The sequence below is a fragment of the Salvelinus namaycush genome, chromosome 27 (assembly GCF_016432855.1).
Source record: "Salvelinus namaycush isolate Seneca chromosome 27, SaNama_1.0, whole genome shotgun sequence".
Lineage (NCBI taxonomy): Eukaryota > Metazoa > Chordata > Actinopteri > Salmoniformes > Salmonidae > Salvelinus > Salvelinus namaycush.
This window is the reverse complement of record NC_052333.1, coordinates 26,267,223-26,286,126: the sequence shown is the minus strand read 5'-3', so window position 1 is coordinate 26,286,126 and position 18,904 is coordinate 26,267,223. Positions and strand designations below refer to the sequence as shown.

Below are 18,904 nucleotides of genomic sequence, written 5' to 3'. Positions count from 1 at the left end.
ACACAGCGTTCCAATGGAAATTAATACACTTCTGGTGTACCAAAACGCTATGACGCTATCGGTGTGATCAAGGCGTAATGCTCTTTGTGGCTGAATGGAAGCAAGTCCCAGCAGCAATGTTGCAACATCTAGTGGAGGCTGTTATAGCAGCAAAGGAGAGGCCAACTCCATATTAATGCCCATCTTTTTGGCATGAGATGTTCAACGAGCAGTTCTCCACATACTTTTGATCCATAATGTCTATAAATCCCATCATATATACATACAGTACCAGTCAAATGTTTGGACACACCTACTCATTCAAGGGTTTTTCTTTATTTGAACTATTTTCTATATTGTAGAATAATAGCGAAGACATCAAAACTATGAAAAAACAACATATGGAATCATGTAGTAACCCAAAAAGTGTTAAACAAATCAAAATATATTTTATATTTGAGATTCTTTAAAGTAGCCACCCTTTGCCTTGATGACAGCTTTGCACACTCTTGGCATTTTCTCAACCAGCTTCATGAGGAATGCTTTTCCAACAGTATTGAAGGAGTTCCCACATATGCTGAGCACTTGTTGGCTGCTTTTCCTTCACTCTGTGATCCAACTCATCCCAAACCATCTCAATTGGGTTGAGGTCAGGTGATTGTGGAGGCCAGGTCATTTGATGCAGCACTCTATCACTCTCATTCCTGGTCAAATAGCCCTTACATAGCTTGGAGGTGTGTTTTGGGTCATTGTCCTGTTGAAAAACAAATTATATTCCCACTAAGCGCAAACCAGCATATCGCTGCAGAATGCTGTGGTAGCCATGCAGGTTAAGTGTGCCTTAAATCACTGACAGTGTCACCAGCAAAGCACCCCCACACCATCATTTCCACTGGTCTAATGTCCATTACTCATGTTTCTTGGCCCAAGCAAGTCTCTTCTTCTTTTTGGTGTCTTTTAGTAGTGGTTTCTTTGCAGCAATTCGACCATGAAGGCCTGATTCACGCAGTCACCTCTGAACAGTCGATGTTGAGATGTGCCTGTTACTTGAACTCTGCGAAGCATTTATTTGGGCTGCAATTTCTGAGGCTGGTAACTCTAATGAACTTATACTCTGCAGCAGAGGTAACTCTGGGTGTTCCTTTCCTGTGGCGGTCCTCCTGAGAGACATTTTAATCATAGCTCTTGTTGGTTTTTGCATTTGTACTTGAAGAAACTTTCAAAGTTCTTGACATTTTACGGATTGACTGACCTTCATGTCTTACAGTAATGATGGACTGTCATTTCTCCATGCTTATTTGAGCTGTTCTTGCCATAATATGGACCTGGTCTTTTACCAAATAGGGCTATCTTCTGTATACCACCCCTACTTTGTCACAACACAACTGATTGGCTCAAACGCATTAAGAAGGAAAGAAATTCCACAAATTAACTTTTAACAAAACACACCTGTTAATTTAAATGCATTCCAGGTGACTACCTCATGAAGCTGGTTGAGATAATGCCAAGCGTGTGCAAAGCTGTCATCAAGGCAAAGGGTGCCTACTTTGAAGAATCTCAATATAAAATATATTTGGATTTGTTTAACACTTTTTTGGTTACTACAAGATTCCATGTGCTATTTCATAGTTTTGATGTCTTTACTATTATTCTACATAGAAAATATTTAAAATAAAGAAAAACCCTGGAATGAGTAGGTGTGTCCAAACTTTTGACTGGTATTGCATATATATGTATTTATTCTCCGGACTCCGACATTGCTCGTCCTAATATTTCTTATTCAATTCTTTGACTTTTAGGTTTGTGTGTATTGTTAGATATTACTACACTGTTGGAGCTAGGAACACAAGCATTTCGCAACACCCTTAATAACTAATGCTAAACGTGTATGCGACCTATAATATTTGATTTTGTTTCCTCTCAAGGCTTAAAATCCACCTTTAACCTCTCTCCTCCCATTCATCTACACTGCTTGAAGTGGATTTAACGGGTGACATCAATAAGGGATCATAGCCTACACCTGGTCAGTCTATGTCAATGGTTCCCAACCAGGGGTCCCCTGGGGGTACTTAGCCTATCCACAGGGGGTACTTGAGAAGACTCATGAGACCATAGGCCTACTGGTAAAATGCACATGAGGGGGTACTTCAGGGGTACTCTGGGCAGAGCAAATTTCAGTTGGTGGTACAATAACTTGGGAAACACTGGTCTATGTCATGGAAAGAGCAGGTGTTCCTAATTGTTTTTACACTCTGTGTAGTTTGTAGTGCCATAACACTTCTTTATCCATTCCCAGGAGGGTCAAATCTGAACAAAATGTACCTCGACGGGGCTGTAAAAAAAAAACTATACTAATAATATATTTAAGAGTTATGCTTCCTGTCCCAGGCTTGTGAAGTTAATTTCGCTCTCCAAAAGACCACATACTGTAAAAAGCTACAAAGAATCTAGCCACTCCTCCAAAAGCCCTTCCTCTGTGACAGCTGCTGCGCACTCGCTCTATCCTCTCAGCCACGAGGTGTCCACGCGCCGTTCACGGGCGCTGATTGGTTACAGACGACACAAACATCGATGTTCATGCGCTGAGCCATGCTGTGCATTCTGCTTCCACATGCTCAGCTGAAGTGATCAACAACGCTGGTGAATCACTGGCTGGCCTCCTCATATAAAAGCTGCGCCTTCCTCCTTTGTTTGTATCTCCTAAAGTTAACGTGACAGTAGGTTGGCTATATTTGAGGATAGGCTTACACTAAAGCAAGCTTTTTGCGCTGCTTTACAGTCGTAGTTCTTTAAACCCCACTCAATTAATTATATTGACTTTGACCGTCTTATTGAACAACAAAACATTGATTTGGAGTTGGAATAACTCTGAACTTCTTGCAGTATAACTATTAGAGTTGCATCTCGACTAAAAAGCAAACATGGTTGCTATGCCAAAGAGATTGAAGACTTTCGAGGTCATTTTCAGCGATGCTAGCAAGGCTTTCTACTGCAGTGGAGACAAAGTAGCCGGGAGGATCGTGGTGGAAGTAGCGGAGGTGACCAGAGTCTCGGCTATGAGGGTGCTCGGTGTTGGATGCGCTAAAGTGGAATATGCCAAAGGAAAGCAGAAATGCAGAGAGGAGAATGAGTACTTGAGATACGAAGAAGTTGTTCAACTTGTTGACCAGCCAGCTGGTAAGATCCTCATTGAATTATTCCGTAAAATCAATATGATAACTTATTTTCAAGTGTAACGTTTGTGATGTAGATACCCATATGGTGCTGATGACGATGACAGTCAGTTTGTGATTGTTACATGCATTTCAAATGTGACTGTCGCTGTAGGGATCGAATTACAGATTCATGTGAAGTATTAAGTTAGTTTACCTAGCAGTTATGAGTTGTATTTAAACAAAGTGTCTCCTCCTTCAGTAGTCATTGATTTCAGAGTTGAATTTCATGGAATGAATGACTGGCCTATTCAAAAGCTGCTGGCAGCAGTGGCTGAGCAGTACATGTGGGGTGTATACAGGGAATCCCATTCTGAGGTGTCAAGCATTATCTATGTTTCACAGTACTAGGCTGAGGGTAGCATGGTGGCCTTGGCAAACCTCCAACACCAGGCTTTAGAAGTTAACATAGCTGATAGTCTAGCATTAAAAAAAGCAACCTTGTATCTTGCCGTTTCCACTAATCAGGCAAATCACCATTATTAAATCACTTTTAATTTCAGATCATGATGGATCAGTTGTCCTTAGACCTGGCAACAAGTACGAGTACATGTTTGGATTTGAACTTCCCCAGCAAGGGTAAGTCTCTTTGCATTGGCCTGCATTTTATTGAGTCAATACAATATAAAGCTTCCTCTGTATGTGGCTCTGCCTTATCTTTTTGTTTCCCCACAGGCAGATTGTGTCTTCCTACAAGGGCAAGTTTGGCTATGTCCAGTACTTTGTCAAGGCCTTGATGGAGAGGCCTGCTCAGCCTGCCCTGGAGTGCAAGAAGCACTTTGAGGTGGAGGAGCCCCTGGATGTGAACACCCCAGATCTGCTGGTGAGTTCATCTCTCACTTAACACAAAGCCTGAACTGCAAAAGTAGAAACACAACAGATGACAATCTGAAAGCATTAAGAGTGAGCAGTCTGTATCAGGTGTTTCCCTTGAGTGTTAAATTCAACCAGCCTTTGGGATTACAGTCATGTGACATGCCCAGATGCTTCAGGTTGGGCACCTGTGCCTCATCCTGCTCAGCAGTCTTCCTTGTAAAGCATGGACAGATTTGACCTCATGCAATTGAAGTCATAGGTCCTAGAAGTCTTTAAACGATTTAGAAAACGTGTCATTTGTGACATGAAGGAATAGATATATTGAATTAGAGATCTCAAAAGCATGGTTAAACATCTGTTAAAGTGAGCCCTTGTGTAACCAGTTTCTTTCTCTCCCTCTTCAGTCTCCTACAGGTGGCATGAAGGAGAAAAAGGTCACCTGCATGTTCATTCCCGACGGCCAGGTGTCCCTCAACGCCAAGATCGATCGCAAGGGGTTCTGTGAGGGCGAAGACATCTGCATCTGTGCCAAGTTTGAGAACACCTGCTCACGTATTGTGGTGCCCAAGGCAGCCATCATCTCCAAGCACACCTACCAGGCCAATGGTAGGACAAAGGTCTTCCGTCAGAAGCTTTCCTCTGTGCGTGGCAACCACATCATCTCCGGTATGTGCGACGCCTGGCAGGGCAAGACCATCCGTGTGCCCAAGATCAAGCCCTCCATGCTGGACTGCAATATCATCCGTGTGGAGTATGCCCTCATGGTGAGCATCTTGATCCCCTCAAATTAGCATAATAGGATAGTGCTAATAGGTTTTTGTGGTAAGCAGCCATTTCTAGTAGCAATGGACTTTCATTAGTGAAATGAAGTGCGTTTATTTACCTTTAAACTAACTTGTCGCTATTATCATAGACGTGCTTATAATAAATAGTATGTTCATTACTCTAAATCCGACACTACACTGCAGAGCAAGGGGATCCACTACTTCAAGGTTTCAGAGCAAGTGACATCACCAACTGAAAGGCTGCTAGCGCGCACCACCGCTACCTAGCTAGCCATTTCACATCGGTTACATCCGCACTAGTTAGACATGCAGCCTTTTGAAATGGCCACTCAGCAAGTCTGGTATCTAACCATTATCCTCTCCTCCAGATCTACATGCACATCCCAGGCAGCGAGAAGCTGATCCTGGAGCTGCCGCTGGTCATCGGCACAGCCGGCTTGGGCAGCCGCACCAACAGCGTGAGCAGCACAGACGGCTCGGTCAGCAATGCCTCAGCCAGCTGGGTGTCCCTGCGCATGCCCTCTGCTCCCCCCAGCTACTGCGATGTCACCCGCGACTGCCGCCTGGATCAGCCACTCACGCCCCTGCTGAATGACTACGACGGCGATGACAGCCCCATCTTCATGCACTCCTCAGCCTTCCAGTTCCCACCCCTGCCTGCCTACTCTGAGGTGAGTGTCTTGAAAATAAATGCAGATAAAGTATCTCCATGATGGTACATGTTCATTGTGATTGAATTGATGAGCAGGTGATCTAACACGTGTCTCTCGCCGGTTTCAGGTTGATGAGGAGTTCAATGGCAACACTCGCATGCTGCAGGTCTGCTGAAATACCTCAGCACTTCCAGAACTCTGGCCCACTGTACAAGGGCCACTTCTGGCACTTAGCTCACTTGAAAAGGAGCAGAATATCCAAACGAATGGAGAAGTGTTGGACGGACTTTGGGAAGTGATGTGGTGTCTGGTATCGGAGCCGGCCCTGCATCGAGAAAAGAGGATGTGAAGGTCATGAGGCAAGAGGCTGAAGTCTTTCTTGTGCCGGCGCTGTCGGCCATCTTTGCAGCACCACCTAAGTGGATCTTGTTCTGTTTCCTCCTGGACTGTTGCTGTTCAGGTTTCTGCACCTGAGCATGACACTGCAGACTTCATGGTTTGCGACGTCTTGGTGTGAATAAGCTGCGCCTTCCAATATCCTCCATGTTCTTAATACATAAGATGACTGTTAAGAAATGAAGAGGGATCTTCTAGTCCTTTATAAACCATGTGATCTCCATGAGTTTCCCACTGGGGCCAAGCATTTGTTGACAAGTCCCCGACTGACTATGAATAAGCTCTTTGCTTGTTGGGTGTCTGTTCTTCATGGCGTTTAGTCATTCCATATAATTCCTGTATTTCACAAATGTGGGATTTCATCTGAGGAGCCATTTTTTTTCTAATGATATATCTTTTAAAATAAAAGCAATCAATTGTGTTAGAACATGTTGAATATATCTTCCCAGGGACAATCATGCAGAGTTCTATATTCTGTACCAGTGTCTTCTATGGCATTGCATTTTTCTTATGGATGCATATTGCTCTAACCGCCTACAGGAGATCTCGTGGTTTAGATTTGTGTCTCCCGTGTTGTGTTGGGAGTCTCCAACTCAACCACCGATATATTGTGGTATCACCTCCATATTAGCAAGGGCTCAAATTGTTTTGTATTTCAAATGAGGGCTGAATCACAAGACAAACGGGTGTATTTTGTGCATAAGACATCAAGGAAATGCACCTTGGGTGACAATATTGACAATATATTTGGGTTTATCTTAGTGTTTCACTGTGGGATGCCTAAACTGAATAAATGTTGTAAAACTGATCTCTGAGAATGCAATGCATCTTTTATATTTTGTGAATATTGTAAATGGAAATTATCTTTTGTATGAGACTTTTCTATAAATAAAAAGTTGCACTAAATCATGTGGTACATGACGACAATCATTACACTGTATAGCCAAGCAATAATAGTACCAAGCCACAGTTGCTTCTAGAGATGATCCCTTCTCTGAAAAGGAATTGTAATTTAAAGCCTACGACTGGAGTCAATCTGAATTGCAGTATTATGTAAGCTCTGTTACATTTCAAATGGTATAAGTAGCTATAGCTGCATTCATGGTAAACTGCCTATGTCAGCTCAATCGGGAAATTCTTTACATTTTAAAGTGGCTTGATTCCAGCCCCTAGTATTTACATTGTTTCGGGAAATATTTGGTTACACCAAATTTCATTTTCTAACCCTTAATACTGAAATATATTTTATTGAACTTGTGGAACTACCGCTGCATGACTATTGGAGGTACTACCCCCCCCCCCCCCCCCCCCCAAAAAAAAATTGGGCACATTTTATCACAAACTACTATTGTGATAGTATGAATATAATATCAGAACTAAAGGCTCTATCTAATCTGAAGCATTACAGATTCCGGATAGAAATTGAAGGTAGTTTACGATTGAGCCGACATTGTAGCGTTCCCATGAACGCAGTCACCGCTAAAGTGGAAACGTTGCCTTTAAATTTCAATCACCCTGTATAGTTGAACTTCAACCCACAATTGGATTGAATCCCTGCCTTGGACGTTAACTTCCCCTGCCCTAAATGAACAAGGATCAACACAATTCATTGGAAACATTCCCTTCATGAAATAAGTCCAGACAAACAGAAATACTGACTGTTTACCCAGAGAAGAATTTAAAGGCATTTCAAATGGGAGTGGGGCGAATGCATCGTCTTGGGAAGCTTGTCCTGTTTTCCCCAGGTTTCTACTAGAGGTCGACCGATTATGATTTTTCAACGCCGATACCGATTATTGGAGGACCAGAACATTTTTAAAATTTCTTTGTAATAATGACAATTACAACAATACTGAATGAACACTTATTTTAACTTAATATAATACATCAAAATCAATTTAACCTCAAATAATGAGTGTAACAGTATAGCTTCCGTCCCTCTCCTCGCTCGAACCAGGAACACATCGACAACAGCCACCCTCGAAGCAGCGTTACCCATGCAGAGCAAGGGGAACAACTACTCCAAGTCTCAGAGCGAGTGACGTTTGAAACGCTATTAGCGCGCACCCCGCTAACTAGCTAGCCATTTCACATCGGTTACACCAGCCTAATCTCGGGAGTTGATAGGCTTGAAGTCATAAACAGCGCAATAGCTGCTGGCAAATGCACGAAAGTGCTGTTTGAATGAATGCTTACGAGCCTGCTGCTGCCTACCATCGCTCAGTCAGACTGCTCTATGAAATCATAGACTTAATTATAACATAATAACACACAGAAATACGAGCCTTTGGTCATTAAAATGGTCGAATCCGGAAACTATCATTTCGAAAACAAAACGTTTATTCTTTCAGTGAAATACGGAACCGTTCCGTATTTTATCTAACGGATGGCATCCATAAGTCTAAATATTGCTGTTACATTGTGCAACCTTCAATGTTATGTCATAATTATGTACAATTCTGGCAAATTAATTACGGCCTTTGTTAGGAATAAATGGACTTCACACAGTTCGCAATGATCCAGGCGGCCCAAACTGCTGCATATACCCTGACTGCTTGCACGGAACGCAAGAGAAGTGACACAATTTCCCTAATTATAAGAAATTCACGTTAGCAGGCAATATTAACTAAATATGCAGGTTTAAAAATATATACTTGTGTATTACATTTACATTTAAGTCATTTAGCAGACGCTCTTATCCAGAGCGACTTACAAATTGGTATTGATTTTAAAGAAAGGCATTGATGTTTATGGTCAGGTACATTGGTGCAACGACAGTGCTTTTTTCTCAAATGCGCTTGTTAAATCATCACCGTTTGTCGAAGTAGGCGCATCGATTATATGCAACACAGGACACGCTAGATAAACTAGTAATATCATCAACCATGTGTAGTTAACTAGTGATTATGTTAAGATTGATTGTTTTTTATAAGATAAGTTTAATGCTAGCAAGCAACTTACCTTGGCTTCTTGCTGCACTCGCATAACAGGTAGTCAGCCTGCCATGCAGGCTCATCGTGGAGTGCAATATAAGGCAGGTGGTTAGAGTGTTGAACTAGTAACCGGAAGATTGCAAAAACGAATCCCCGAGCTGACAAGGTAAAAATCTGTCGTTCTGCCCCTGAACAAGGCAGTTAACCCGCCGTCATTGAAAATAAGAATGTGTTCTTAACTGACTTGCCTAGTAAAAAAATAAAATAATTAATCGGCAAATCGGTGTCCAAAAATACCGATTGACGATTTTTATGAAAACTTGAAATCGGCCCTAAGTAATCGGCCATTCCGATTAATCGGTTGACCTCTAGTTTCTACCCCTTCATCTCATAATTATTAAACTATGTTCCCAATTAGATGTTTTTCTCAGTTTCGTCTGTCTCTAGCGTAGGAATCCAACGTCATGTAATTTTGCTTATACTGTGTTACCTAAATGTGTTGGTTATCCTACAAGCCTGTGGCCAGACTATTTTGGTAATTTGGCCTTTTAACAAATGACTGAGGGAGACAAGATGAAAGATGAAGAGAGATGAAGTTTGGAGAAGACTCCTTAATTGTTCTTGCCCTTGTCTGGTCAGTGATGCATGCAGTCAAGACTGAGGGTCCACGCATGAACAAAGGTAATTTTTCCAAAGCATGTTCTCTACTCTGTGTTTCGGTGCTGACGTGCATGAGTGCTACTTCTGTGGGTCGAGTGATAAGGGCCATCGCTTATCTTCTGTACAGCAGCAGCCGACAAGGTATAGTACACCACGCTCCACCCCCTCTTCTCTGACAACCTCTAAAGCATATGCTTCATTTTCACTTTCTGTCTGAATATATGGGGTTGAGCCTAACTTGAGATCCGGGAGGCATTCAGACACCATCGGGTTAGTGGTCACATGACCTGGGGAGACCTTGACAAGGCCATTTCCTGGGCGCATCCTTCGTTTCCATTCAGGCTAGCCTCACATTTGTGGACACATGGGCTCCCACAGCTCTGTGAGGTCACAAGAACTAGCTATGTTCGTAGTACATGTGCCCATCTTTGTGCCGTGCCATGCTTGTCCATTGCAATTTCTGCCAACGTCTACACTAATGTACATGGGCAAACTGTTTGGCTTGGTTATATGTCGTGGGTGGGCATTTACATGTACAGCCTTCAGGTGCATACAACTTCCCTAGGGTCAAAGGATGAGGGTGGCATAGGATGGATAAAAACATTCCCAAAGTTAATGGTTGACCAAAGAAGTAGCAGATGGTGAACTGACGCATATCGGTTAATGACTGTTTCCCTTGAGATCGTTCCACCCCATTGAGTCACCATTACTTGCCCATTCTGAACTTGATGACTGGGTACGGCTAACGTGGTTGCTGTGGAAGAAATATCAACAGCAGATAACAGCTATATATCCACATGAAAAAATACTATGGTATATGGTATAAATACTAGTATTCACTGTAGTGTTTTTTTGAAGACTGCAAAAACATTTTTAAGGATTGCTTCCCTTGAAATAAAGCCTCCCTGACAAAGTATATATATATTTTTTTTCCTGAAGTGTCCTGCAAGATCACATAATGATATTTTACATAACAGAACCGAATATAATAGCATAGCATAGTGGGCCTATAATGTTCCTGTTACACCAAAAACACGTCATGTCTAGTGAGATTTTAGGATGGTTAACTGAAGCTGAATAGTCACATTTATTTTCTCAACAGCGCATATTCCCATGAAACTGATTAAGATCAAATGATTGGCATGCAGACACAGTTTGGACATTTCACCAGTAAAAGGTAAAGAATTATAATTTACAATTGACAGTGATGATGGCCTATTTGGAAATTAGGTATGCCTAACTTGGAGTTTGAGGGTATTAAAAATATGACATTTTCTTGAGACAATATGTTTGGGTATACACAGACATTTTAACTGGAGGATGCATTTCATGCATAGTCTATAATAATGTTCAATAGTTGGTACAGACTTTGATAGAGAAATTATGTCTTAAATATATATTTTTTAATGCGCTCTGCACCTAAAAAAAATAGCACTACACCACTGGTGCCAACACATTTGGATGGAACTCCTGCATAGTTACAAACCAGTCGCAGTATGCACCCTTCCCCAGAAGCTACAATCAGACCTGGGTTGTGCAACAGCTATATTTGGCTGTTCTTAATACCGACAGGGGTATTGTTTTAAACCTAGGATGCCAGACACAGGGACACTGAACGAACACAGTAGGCTACCTGCCCTGCATGTCCTGGGAAAAGCAAGGCCTTTCAGCCATATTCCCCACTCATACCAACTTCAACATCTTATACATCTGAACAATAATTTATAGCAACCTTCATAGTGGATAAAGTCTGGTCAGGGGTATGGCAATGAAGGTAGACACGTGCAAAAAGGCACAAAAGCAAGAATATGTTTCTGGCACAGGATTTTTCAATTGGGTCAATGACCTATGACCTACAGTCTTTGACCTCAGGTCATTCATCTCAGACTCTTGTTGTTGACCCTGCCTCCTATAACAGCTCTGCTACCATGAGGTCAAGGAAGGGGACACGTTTCTGACAGCCTACTCACCAGGGTAAAGTAATGTCCCACTGGGCACACGCTGGTTGAATCAATGTTGTTTCCACGATATTTCAATGAAATTATGTTGAACCGACGTGGAATAGACGTTGAATTGACATCTGTGCCCAGTGGGGTGTGAGTCACTTCCCACTGGGCACACTACATCATTTCAACGTGGATAGTTGGTTAATATTTGGTTGAGACGTTAATCACTAAGATTACAACCTATATTCACCCACTCAAAAAGACAACCAAAAGTTGGCTGATTTTCCAATCTACCACTATGCTTTCAACCATCTAAAAGCACAACCAAATTCCAATAGAAAAATTATTTAAGATATTTGGTTTATTTGTCACCCAAATGTCTATCACTGTAGTTTTGACCACAGCAAAGTTCAAATGCCAATACAATGTCAGATTTGTATTATTTATCAGGGGCGCAACTTTCACTGGGGACGGGAGACAACCCCACATTCTGAAATTGCATTTTTGTTCCCCCCCCAGTTTTATCATTGGAATGTGATACAAAATGAGGCAATAGTGTGCTTTAGGACCATGCGGACGCCTCAGAGCGGTCAAGTAGGCTGTTTGGAGTGTTTATCCGACTGGAAAAATAAATAAATAAGTCCCCCCCACTTCTAAAACCAAAGTTGCGCCCCTGTTATTTATGGACCAGATGAATGATACAGAAGATAGCCCTATTTGGTAAAAGAACAAGTCCATATTATGGCAAGAACAGCTCAAATAAGCAAAGAGAAATTACAGTCCATCATTACTGTAAGACTGTAAGAGTTTCTTCAAGTGCAGTTGCAAAAACAAACAAGCAAGCAAGCGCTATGATGAAACTGGCTCTCATAAGGACCGCCACTGGAATGGAAGATACAGAGTTACCTCTGCTGCAGAGGATACGTTCATTAGAGTTACCAGCCTCAGAAATTGCAGCTCAAATAAATGCTTCATAGAGTTCAAGAAACAGACACATCTCAACATCAACTGTTCAGAGGAGATTGTGTGAACCAGACCTTCATGGTCAAATTGCTGCAAAGAAACCACTACTAAAGGACACCAATAAGAAGAAGAGACTTGCTTGTCGTAAGGAACACAAGCAATAGACATTAGACCGGTGGAAACGTGTCCTTTAGTCTAGAGTCCAAATTGGAAATGTATGGTTCCAACCGCCGTGTCTTTGTGAGATGTGTGTGGGTGAACGCATCGCGTGTGGGTAGTAGTCAGTGACAGATATCATAGCTAAGCAGGGCTGGGCTTGGTTGAGACCAAAGGGTAGCTGTACAGATAGTAGTAGCTTATTTAATTTGACATGTAGGCCATACTTGGCAGCTAAAAGCTGAATTGCAGTACACAGCATACACAAACAAACAAACAAATGATCTTACATTGCTTTAAAAGTAAAAAACCACAAGCATCAAGTCTCTAGCTTCAGCGGGTGTCTGTGGTTGGTGAAAGCATCTAAAGGTATTCTGCTGGCAGCCGAGTTGGATGTCGAGTTGGAGCATTGAGAGAGCCCCAGCGGACATCAGCAACAAGATCAGGTGTGTGTGCGCGCTCCTGCCTGCCTGCATAATTGTATGTGTGTGATAGCTGTCCCTACCTGCCTGTGTAGTACATGGAGATTTGGATGTGTGAAGTGTCCCCACTTGCGCCAGCCAATAGCTAGCTTATCGACTGTCATTGACAGGTAACCCAGCTAACAATTCTAGGGAGAGAGAATGTTTTTGTAATGTTACCCATAATGTTCGCCAGATGTTTGTGTCCAGTTTTCTGTTAGTTAGGGGAACATTCTAAGTATGTTAGCAAAAACCTCCTGAGAACCTATTTAGCATGTTTTTGGGTTAGAGTTAGGAGAACATTCCCAAAATGTCAAAGAGAATTTTCCCAGAACGTGGTTGCCATGTTCTCAAAATATAAGATATTAAAGGGTGGCCATCAGCTAATTGTATCACAAATTGTGTTGAAAACTGCCTTAAACTATGATACACTGTATTGAATAACTGTTTCAACAGTTAATTTGTATTTGATCTATTCAAATTAATCCATTTGAAAATGGACATATGGAAAATATTCAAGTTAGATACATGTTCAGTGGTAACTCACTGGGGTTGAATAATTATCAACCCTTAAAAGCAGCATCACTGATGAGATGGTTCTACTGTTCCTTCCTTTCACTTTTCCGTCACTGATCTGATTCTGACATGGTGAGATTGCTGATAGCAAAAATGACTCATAAAATAATTTCAAGCAATTCTATGTCATTTTACATGACTGGAGACGTTAGAGAAATATTTTTTAATACCACACAAATGATCAAAATGACAGGCTAACACTGACAAACAATATCATGGTTTTAGCTATATTGTTACAGAAACTGTAATGGCATTTTTAAACATGTAGCACAGAAACTGCAACCAAGTTTCTACAGAACAAAAATATAAACACAACATGCAACAATTTCAACAATTTTACTGAGTTTCAGTTCATATAGGGAAATCAGGGGGCCTCCCGAGTGGCGCAGGCCGGGTTGTCCTTGTCCCATGTCATTAATGAGGCTGAATGAACTGTTTCACTGACATACAAGGCTCCACTGATAGCCAGGTGTAGCAGTGGTAAGGATTCACTCCATGGTGCTGAAAAGAAAGCTCTGCTGTTGGGACAGCTTTATGTAGGCATGTCACGCCCTGACCTTAGAGAGCCTTTTTACTTCTCTATTTGGTTAGGTCGGGGTGTGATTAGGGTGGGCATTCTAGTTTTTCTATTTCTTTGTTGGTCAGAGGCAGCTGTCTATCATTGTCTCTGATTGGGGATCATACTTAGGCAGCCTTTTTTCCACCTTTAGTTTGTGGGATCTTGTTTGTGTGTAGTTGCTTTCTGCACTGCATGTAGCTTCACGTTCGGTTGTAGTTTGTTTTTTCGTGTTCATCAAATAAAATGATGTACGATTACCACGCTGCACCTTGGTCTGATTCTGATTCTTCCGTCAACGAACGTGACAAGGCACTAACAGTTTGTGGGCACCGTTTGAGTGCAATTAATGTATTGTTTAGTGTTACGAAGCCACACTGTGACGAGTAAATCTTGACTGTAATAATGTTTCATCAAATGTTGAGAACTGATTGAACTGATGTAATCTTTCTGCTGTTAATTAATAAAGAATGATGTTTTATTGAGCTTGGTTGAAGAAATGTGTACCTAGGGGCATTTGGATGTCAAAAGCACATTGTCAACGATCCCACGGAAGGCACACCTGATGTCATGGGCCCAAGGACTATAAGTTGGGTTCCATAAATTGGACTGAAGACTCAAGAAGGTACTCTGATGTGGTGGGGGCTGTTTTTTTCCTATATTGGACACAGGCTGTCCATGTACAGCTTCTGTTCAGGGGGGATTTGAAGGCTCAGCCCTGATTTATGTGCTCTCTGACACCTGGCAAATAGTCCAGGAACACAAGGAAAAGACAATGCCAAAGGACTAGTCAGCCCTTCCCACCTCTGAGTGGCCAAAATGCGACTCTCTGTTACAGTATTCAGAGGACTGACTATTGACTGTGATATAATAATACTATAGTATCCATGTCTGGCATCTACTGTATCTGAAACGTTCACTGAAGATAACTGAATGTACAGTGCATTCGGAAAGTATTCAGACCCCCTGACTTTTTCCACATTTTGTTACATGACAGCCTTATTCTAAAATGTATTAAATACATGTTTTTCCCCATCAATCTACACACAAAACATGTTTTTGGAAATGTTTACACATTTATTACAAATAAAAAACTGAAATACCTTATTTACATAAGTATTCTGACCCTTTGCTATGAGACTTGAAATTGAGCTCAGGATTGTGTCGAAGATCTGGAGGAAAAAAATATTTTCACTTTGTCATTATGGGGTATTGTGTGTAGATTGTTCACCCCACTAACATGGGGTGAACAGCGGCGGTGATTGCTATTTATCCAATAGCATAGATGGGTTGGTTGTTTAGCAACAAAACCGACGCGTGCTCAACTATGGTGCAAAACAGAAGGGGTTGGCTTAGATTGTTGACAACATGTAAACTACAGTATATTTAGTCTCCAATGTTTATTAAAAACATAAATACATTTGCACTTGCTATCTCTCAAATACATCATTACAGTGGTTGGTTAGCTAGCAGTGAATTGTAGCCATATTTCATTGACATGAAATCAGTCAAAACACCTCAAAACAAGACATGGTGTCAAGAACAAGATACAAACGAGCCACTTACGATTCCCTACATGGCAGTTTCTTGTCATTGTTGGTAGCTACCTGGCCTTCCAAAATCACAACAAAACAAGGACTTCTGCCCCATTGAAGCGTGCACATCATCTTCGTGAAGTTATCAGTTAACCCATCTATAGACAGTGAGAAAGACCTGCCTAGCAGCTCCGACATTGTTGCGAAATACTGCACCAAACACCTTAGTTAGATGTACAATTGTGTAACTAAAACATCTTCGGAAAAACGTCAAAATTAATTACAGATTTCTTGAGTTATCTTAGATTCATTCTGGGGATTTTGAGGAAGTGAAATAAGCTACAGTGTCTCATGGAGGACAACCATCATTAAACAAACATGGAATTGGTTAGGAAACACATCCAAGACTGAAAGCTACTTTTTTCTAATGAGCAACAGAAAAACCCACGTGCCAATCTGGATGTTCATTGGCTCTTTAAAAGTAGAAACACCTGTTGTTGTCATGAGAGAGTTTATTTGTAGTTTGGATACAGCGGAAGGCAATTCAGACACAGCCTGCTTCTGAGTATTTTATAATCGCAGTGTAGAAGAGAGATTGCTGTAACCCAACTAATCAACTCCCACCCCCACAATCCACCCCTAGAGTCATCGTTATGAAAACAAGTACCATCTCTTGAAAGAGCCAGATACACTGAGTCTACCAAATATTTGGAATGCCTTCCTAATATTGAGTTGCGCCCCCCCCCCCCCCCCCCCCCAGCTTTGCTCTCAATTTGTCGGGGCATGGACTCTATAAGGTGTCCAAAGCGTTCCACAGGCATGCTGGCCCATGTTGACTCGAATGCTTTCAACAGTTCTGTCAAGTTGGCTGGGTGTCCTTTGGGTGGTGGACCATTCTTGACACACAGGAAACTGTTAAGCGTGGAAAACCCCAGCAGCGTTGCAGTTCTTGACACAAACCGGTGTGCCTTGCACCTACTACCATACCCTGTTCAAAGACAATTCAATATTTTGTCTTGCCCATTCACCCTCTCAATGGCACACATACACAATCCATGTCTAAATTGTCTCAAGGCTTTAAAATCCTTCTTTAAACTCTCCTCCCCTTAATCTATACTGAGTGAAGTGTATTTAACAAGTGACATCAGTAAGGGATCATAGCTTTCACCCTTGATTAATCTGTCATGGAAAGAGCAGGTGTCCTTAATAATTTGTACACTCAGTGTATATATCTGTAGATGACTGAGCCACCACCAAAGCTGTCTGCAGCCCCTTTTTATCTCACAATCGATTGGCTGACCAGCGATCCAGTGTTACTTAATGGGGTATACCACCCACATGTATTTCAGAGGTGTATGCAAATAAACAAGGCCCCCTTAAAACAACTGAACTCCAGGGCCAGTTCTTAGAAACACTACTGGAAGCCTCGCTATGTTCCCTTGGCATAGGACGGAAGCTATTTCTCATCCGAGTGTGGAAAGATATCTCCGGTGGTACAGTATGGTCGTCTTTCACATGGTCATACCAGGTTATGAAGAGGACAACACTATGTCCAAAATCAACATGCTATTGCTATGTGTCAACATTGCTGTCATTAGATAACTCTTGTGTGTTTATCTCTAAACAAAACCTGTGATCGTATATACGTACATAGCATGTGCTGTAAATAGTGCTCCTCAATGGGAAATAAAGGGCACTGGGAGCAACCAGTACTTTACAAAGTACAAGGGCAGGAATCTTATCTGTGTGGACCTCTGCTTATATAAACAGTTTAGTGTGTGCGGCTCCTTACTTTCTTCCTCTCAGATTCCACAACATACCCCAGCAGTCCCATTGTAGTGAGCCCCTACAGACACCATATGAGCAACCCAACACTTGTTTTCTCCACCTGCAGCTGTTCTTAGAATAGAGGAAGACTCCCCTTCGGACCTCTCACCTCTTTACCCAACCCCCTAGCTGTCAAAATAGCGGTCCAGGTAACTACAGACAGGGGAAACCAGACACGAGGGAGCGTCCAAGTGAGGCCAGGTGCATCACCACTTCCCTATTATGTGTGAGCATTTCCGACCCTCTTATTTGTAGAACTATTAGTTGAACTATAGCATTATGGTCTATGGAAATAACAAAATTCATCTTAAAGCGGCAATCTGCAGTTGCTACATCAATTTTTGGTCTTATAAACGAATGATATATATCCATTGATTCTTGGAGAATATAACTGCCTGCTGAGCATAGTTAAACGTTCACACCCTGTCAGAACCCAAAATATAAGCTTGTTTCACTCCAATGTTTTGTAAACATAGCAAAAGTAAACAAATATTGTGTAGCCTCAAAACATGCTGAAATCTATAAGTTGTAAATCATGGATGACCAGTCCTGGCATCCATAGCATAAATTGAGAGTAGTTACATTTTCTCCAGCCCCATCCCTCAGCTTTTGACCAAAACAGGGGTAACCACTTTGTAATGTTTCAACTCTCAACTCAGAATCTCTCAATTCTGAAGAGGCATATCGTCATCATCACCGTCACAAATGGAACTGAATGCCCTGTGGAACAACATGAGCTGCGAGTACAGTATGTGAACTGTGTAAGAGGAGAAACTGGCCTGATGAGCCCTATTTTATGTTAAATTACGCCATGTGGAACAAAGGTGACAGAAGATAAACCTGTTCTCCAGTTTCTATCACCTGCTGGGGAGCCAGCGACATTGCAGTGGAGATCACATTGCTTAAATCGTTTTAAATCCAGGCACTCGGGTGACATGCAACACGTGGTGTAAATGCATTTGTTTTGGAACGTTCAACGGCAAGCACAGCCTAGAGGTGGAACAAACAAGGTCATGTCCAGCGACCTCCTGAGCCGAGAGGACGTAATATGAGACCTGTTCTGGGATCTGTCTGAGAGAATTATATCAAAGCGAGTCTGACTGAGTAGCCCCATCTAGAATGATCTCATTACCAGCTTCCCTTTCACCCAGTTGGCAATACAAAGATCCTCAGGAACAAAGTGGATTCTATTTCTGAGACATTTGTGAAATGTATTCGGTCCCTAATCAATCAAAAAAAATGTGTATTGAGATATACACAGAAACTGCATGGTTAATTGATAAAGATCCACATCTCTCTATAGGTCCAGTAAAAGCTCAGTCATTATAGAGTAAAAAGTACAACATCAATTTGACAGTCAATCCTCTGTGCATGAACAAACCAAATTCATCAAATAAAGCGGTTCTATGAGTGGTGTGTGTTTGGGTCGTCAAGAGAAATAAAGGACCAT

At 41.8% G+C, this 18,904-nt stretch overlaps 1 protein-coding gene across 1 annotated transcript; it reads left to right on the top strand.

The window, feature by feature from the left end:
• Positions 1-2,652: 2,652 nt before the first annotated feature.
• LOC120022252 (thioredoxin-interacting protein-like) lies at positions 2,653-6,747 on the top strand. The gene is made up of 6 exons (XM_038966137.1): positions 2,653-3,156; positions 3,695-3,770; positions 3,867-4,014; positions 4,412-4,771; positions 5,161-5,463; positions 5,573-6,747. The coding sequence occupies exons 1-6, from the start codon at positions 2,901-2,903 to the stop codon at positions 5,618-5,620; spliced, it is 1,191 nt and encodes a 396-aa protein (XP_038822065.1). The 5' UTR covers positions 2,653-2,900; the 3' UTR covers positions 5,621-6,747.
• The last annotated feature ends 12,157 nt before the right edge of the window (positions 6,748-18,904 follow it).

Coding starts and splice junctions, on each gene's coding strand:
- LOC120022252 (XM_038966137.1), top strand. CDS start 2,901: ATGGTTGCTATGCCAAAGAGATTGAAGACTTTCGAGGTCATTTTCAGC. Junction 3,157..3,694: donor ACTTGTTGACCAGCCAGCTG/GTAAGATCCTCA, acceptor TTTTAATTTCAG/ATCATGATGGATCAGTTGTC. Junction 5,464..5,572: donor CCCTGCCTGCCTACTCTGAG/GTGAGTGTCTTG, acceptor CGCCGGTTTCAG/GTTGATGAGGAGTTCAATGG.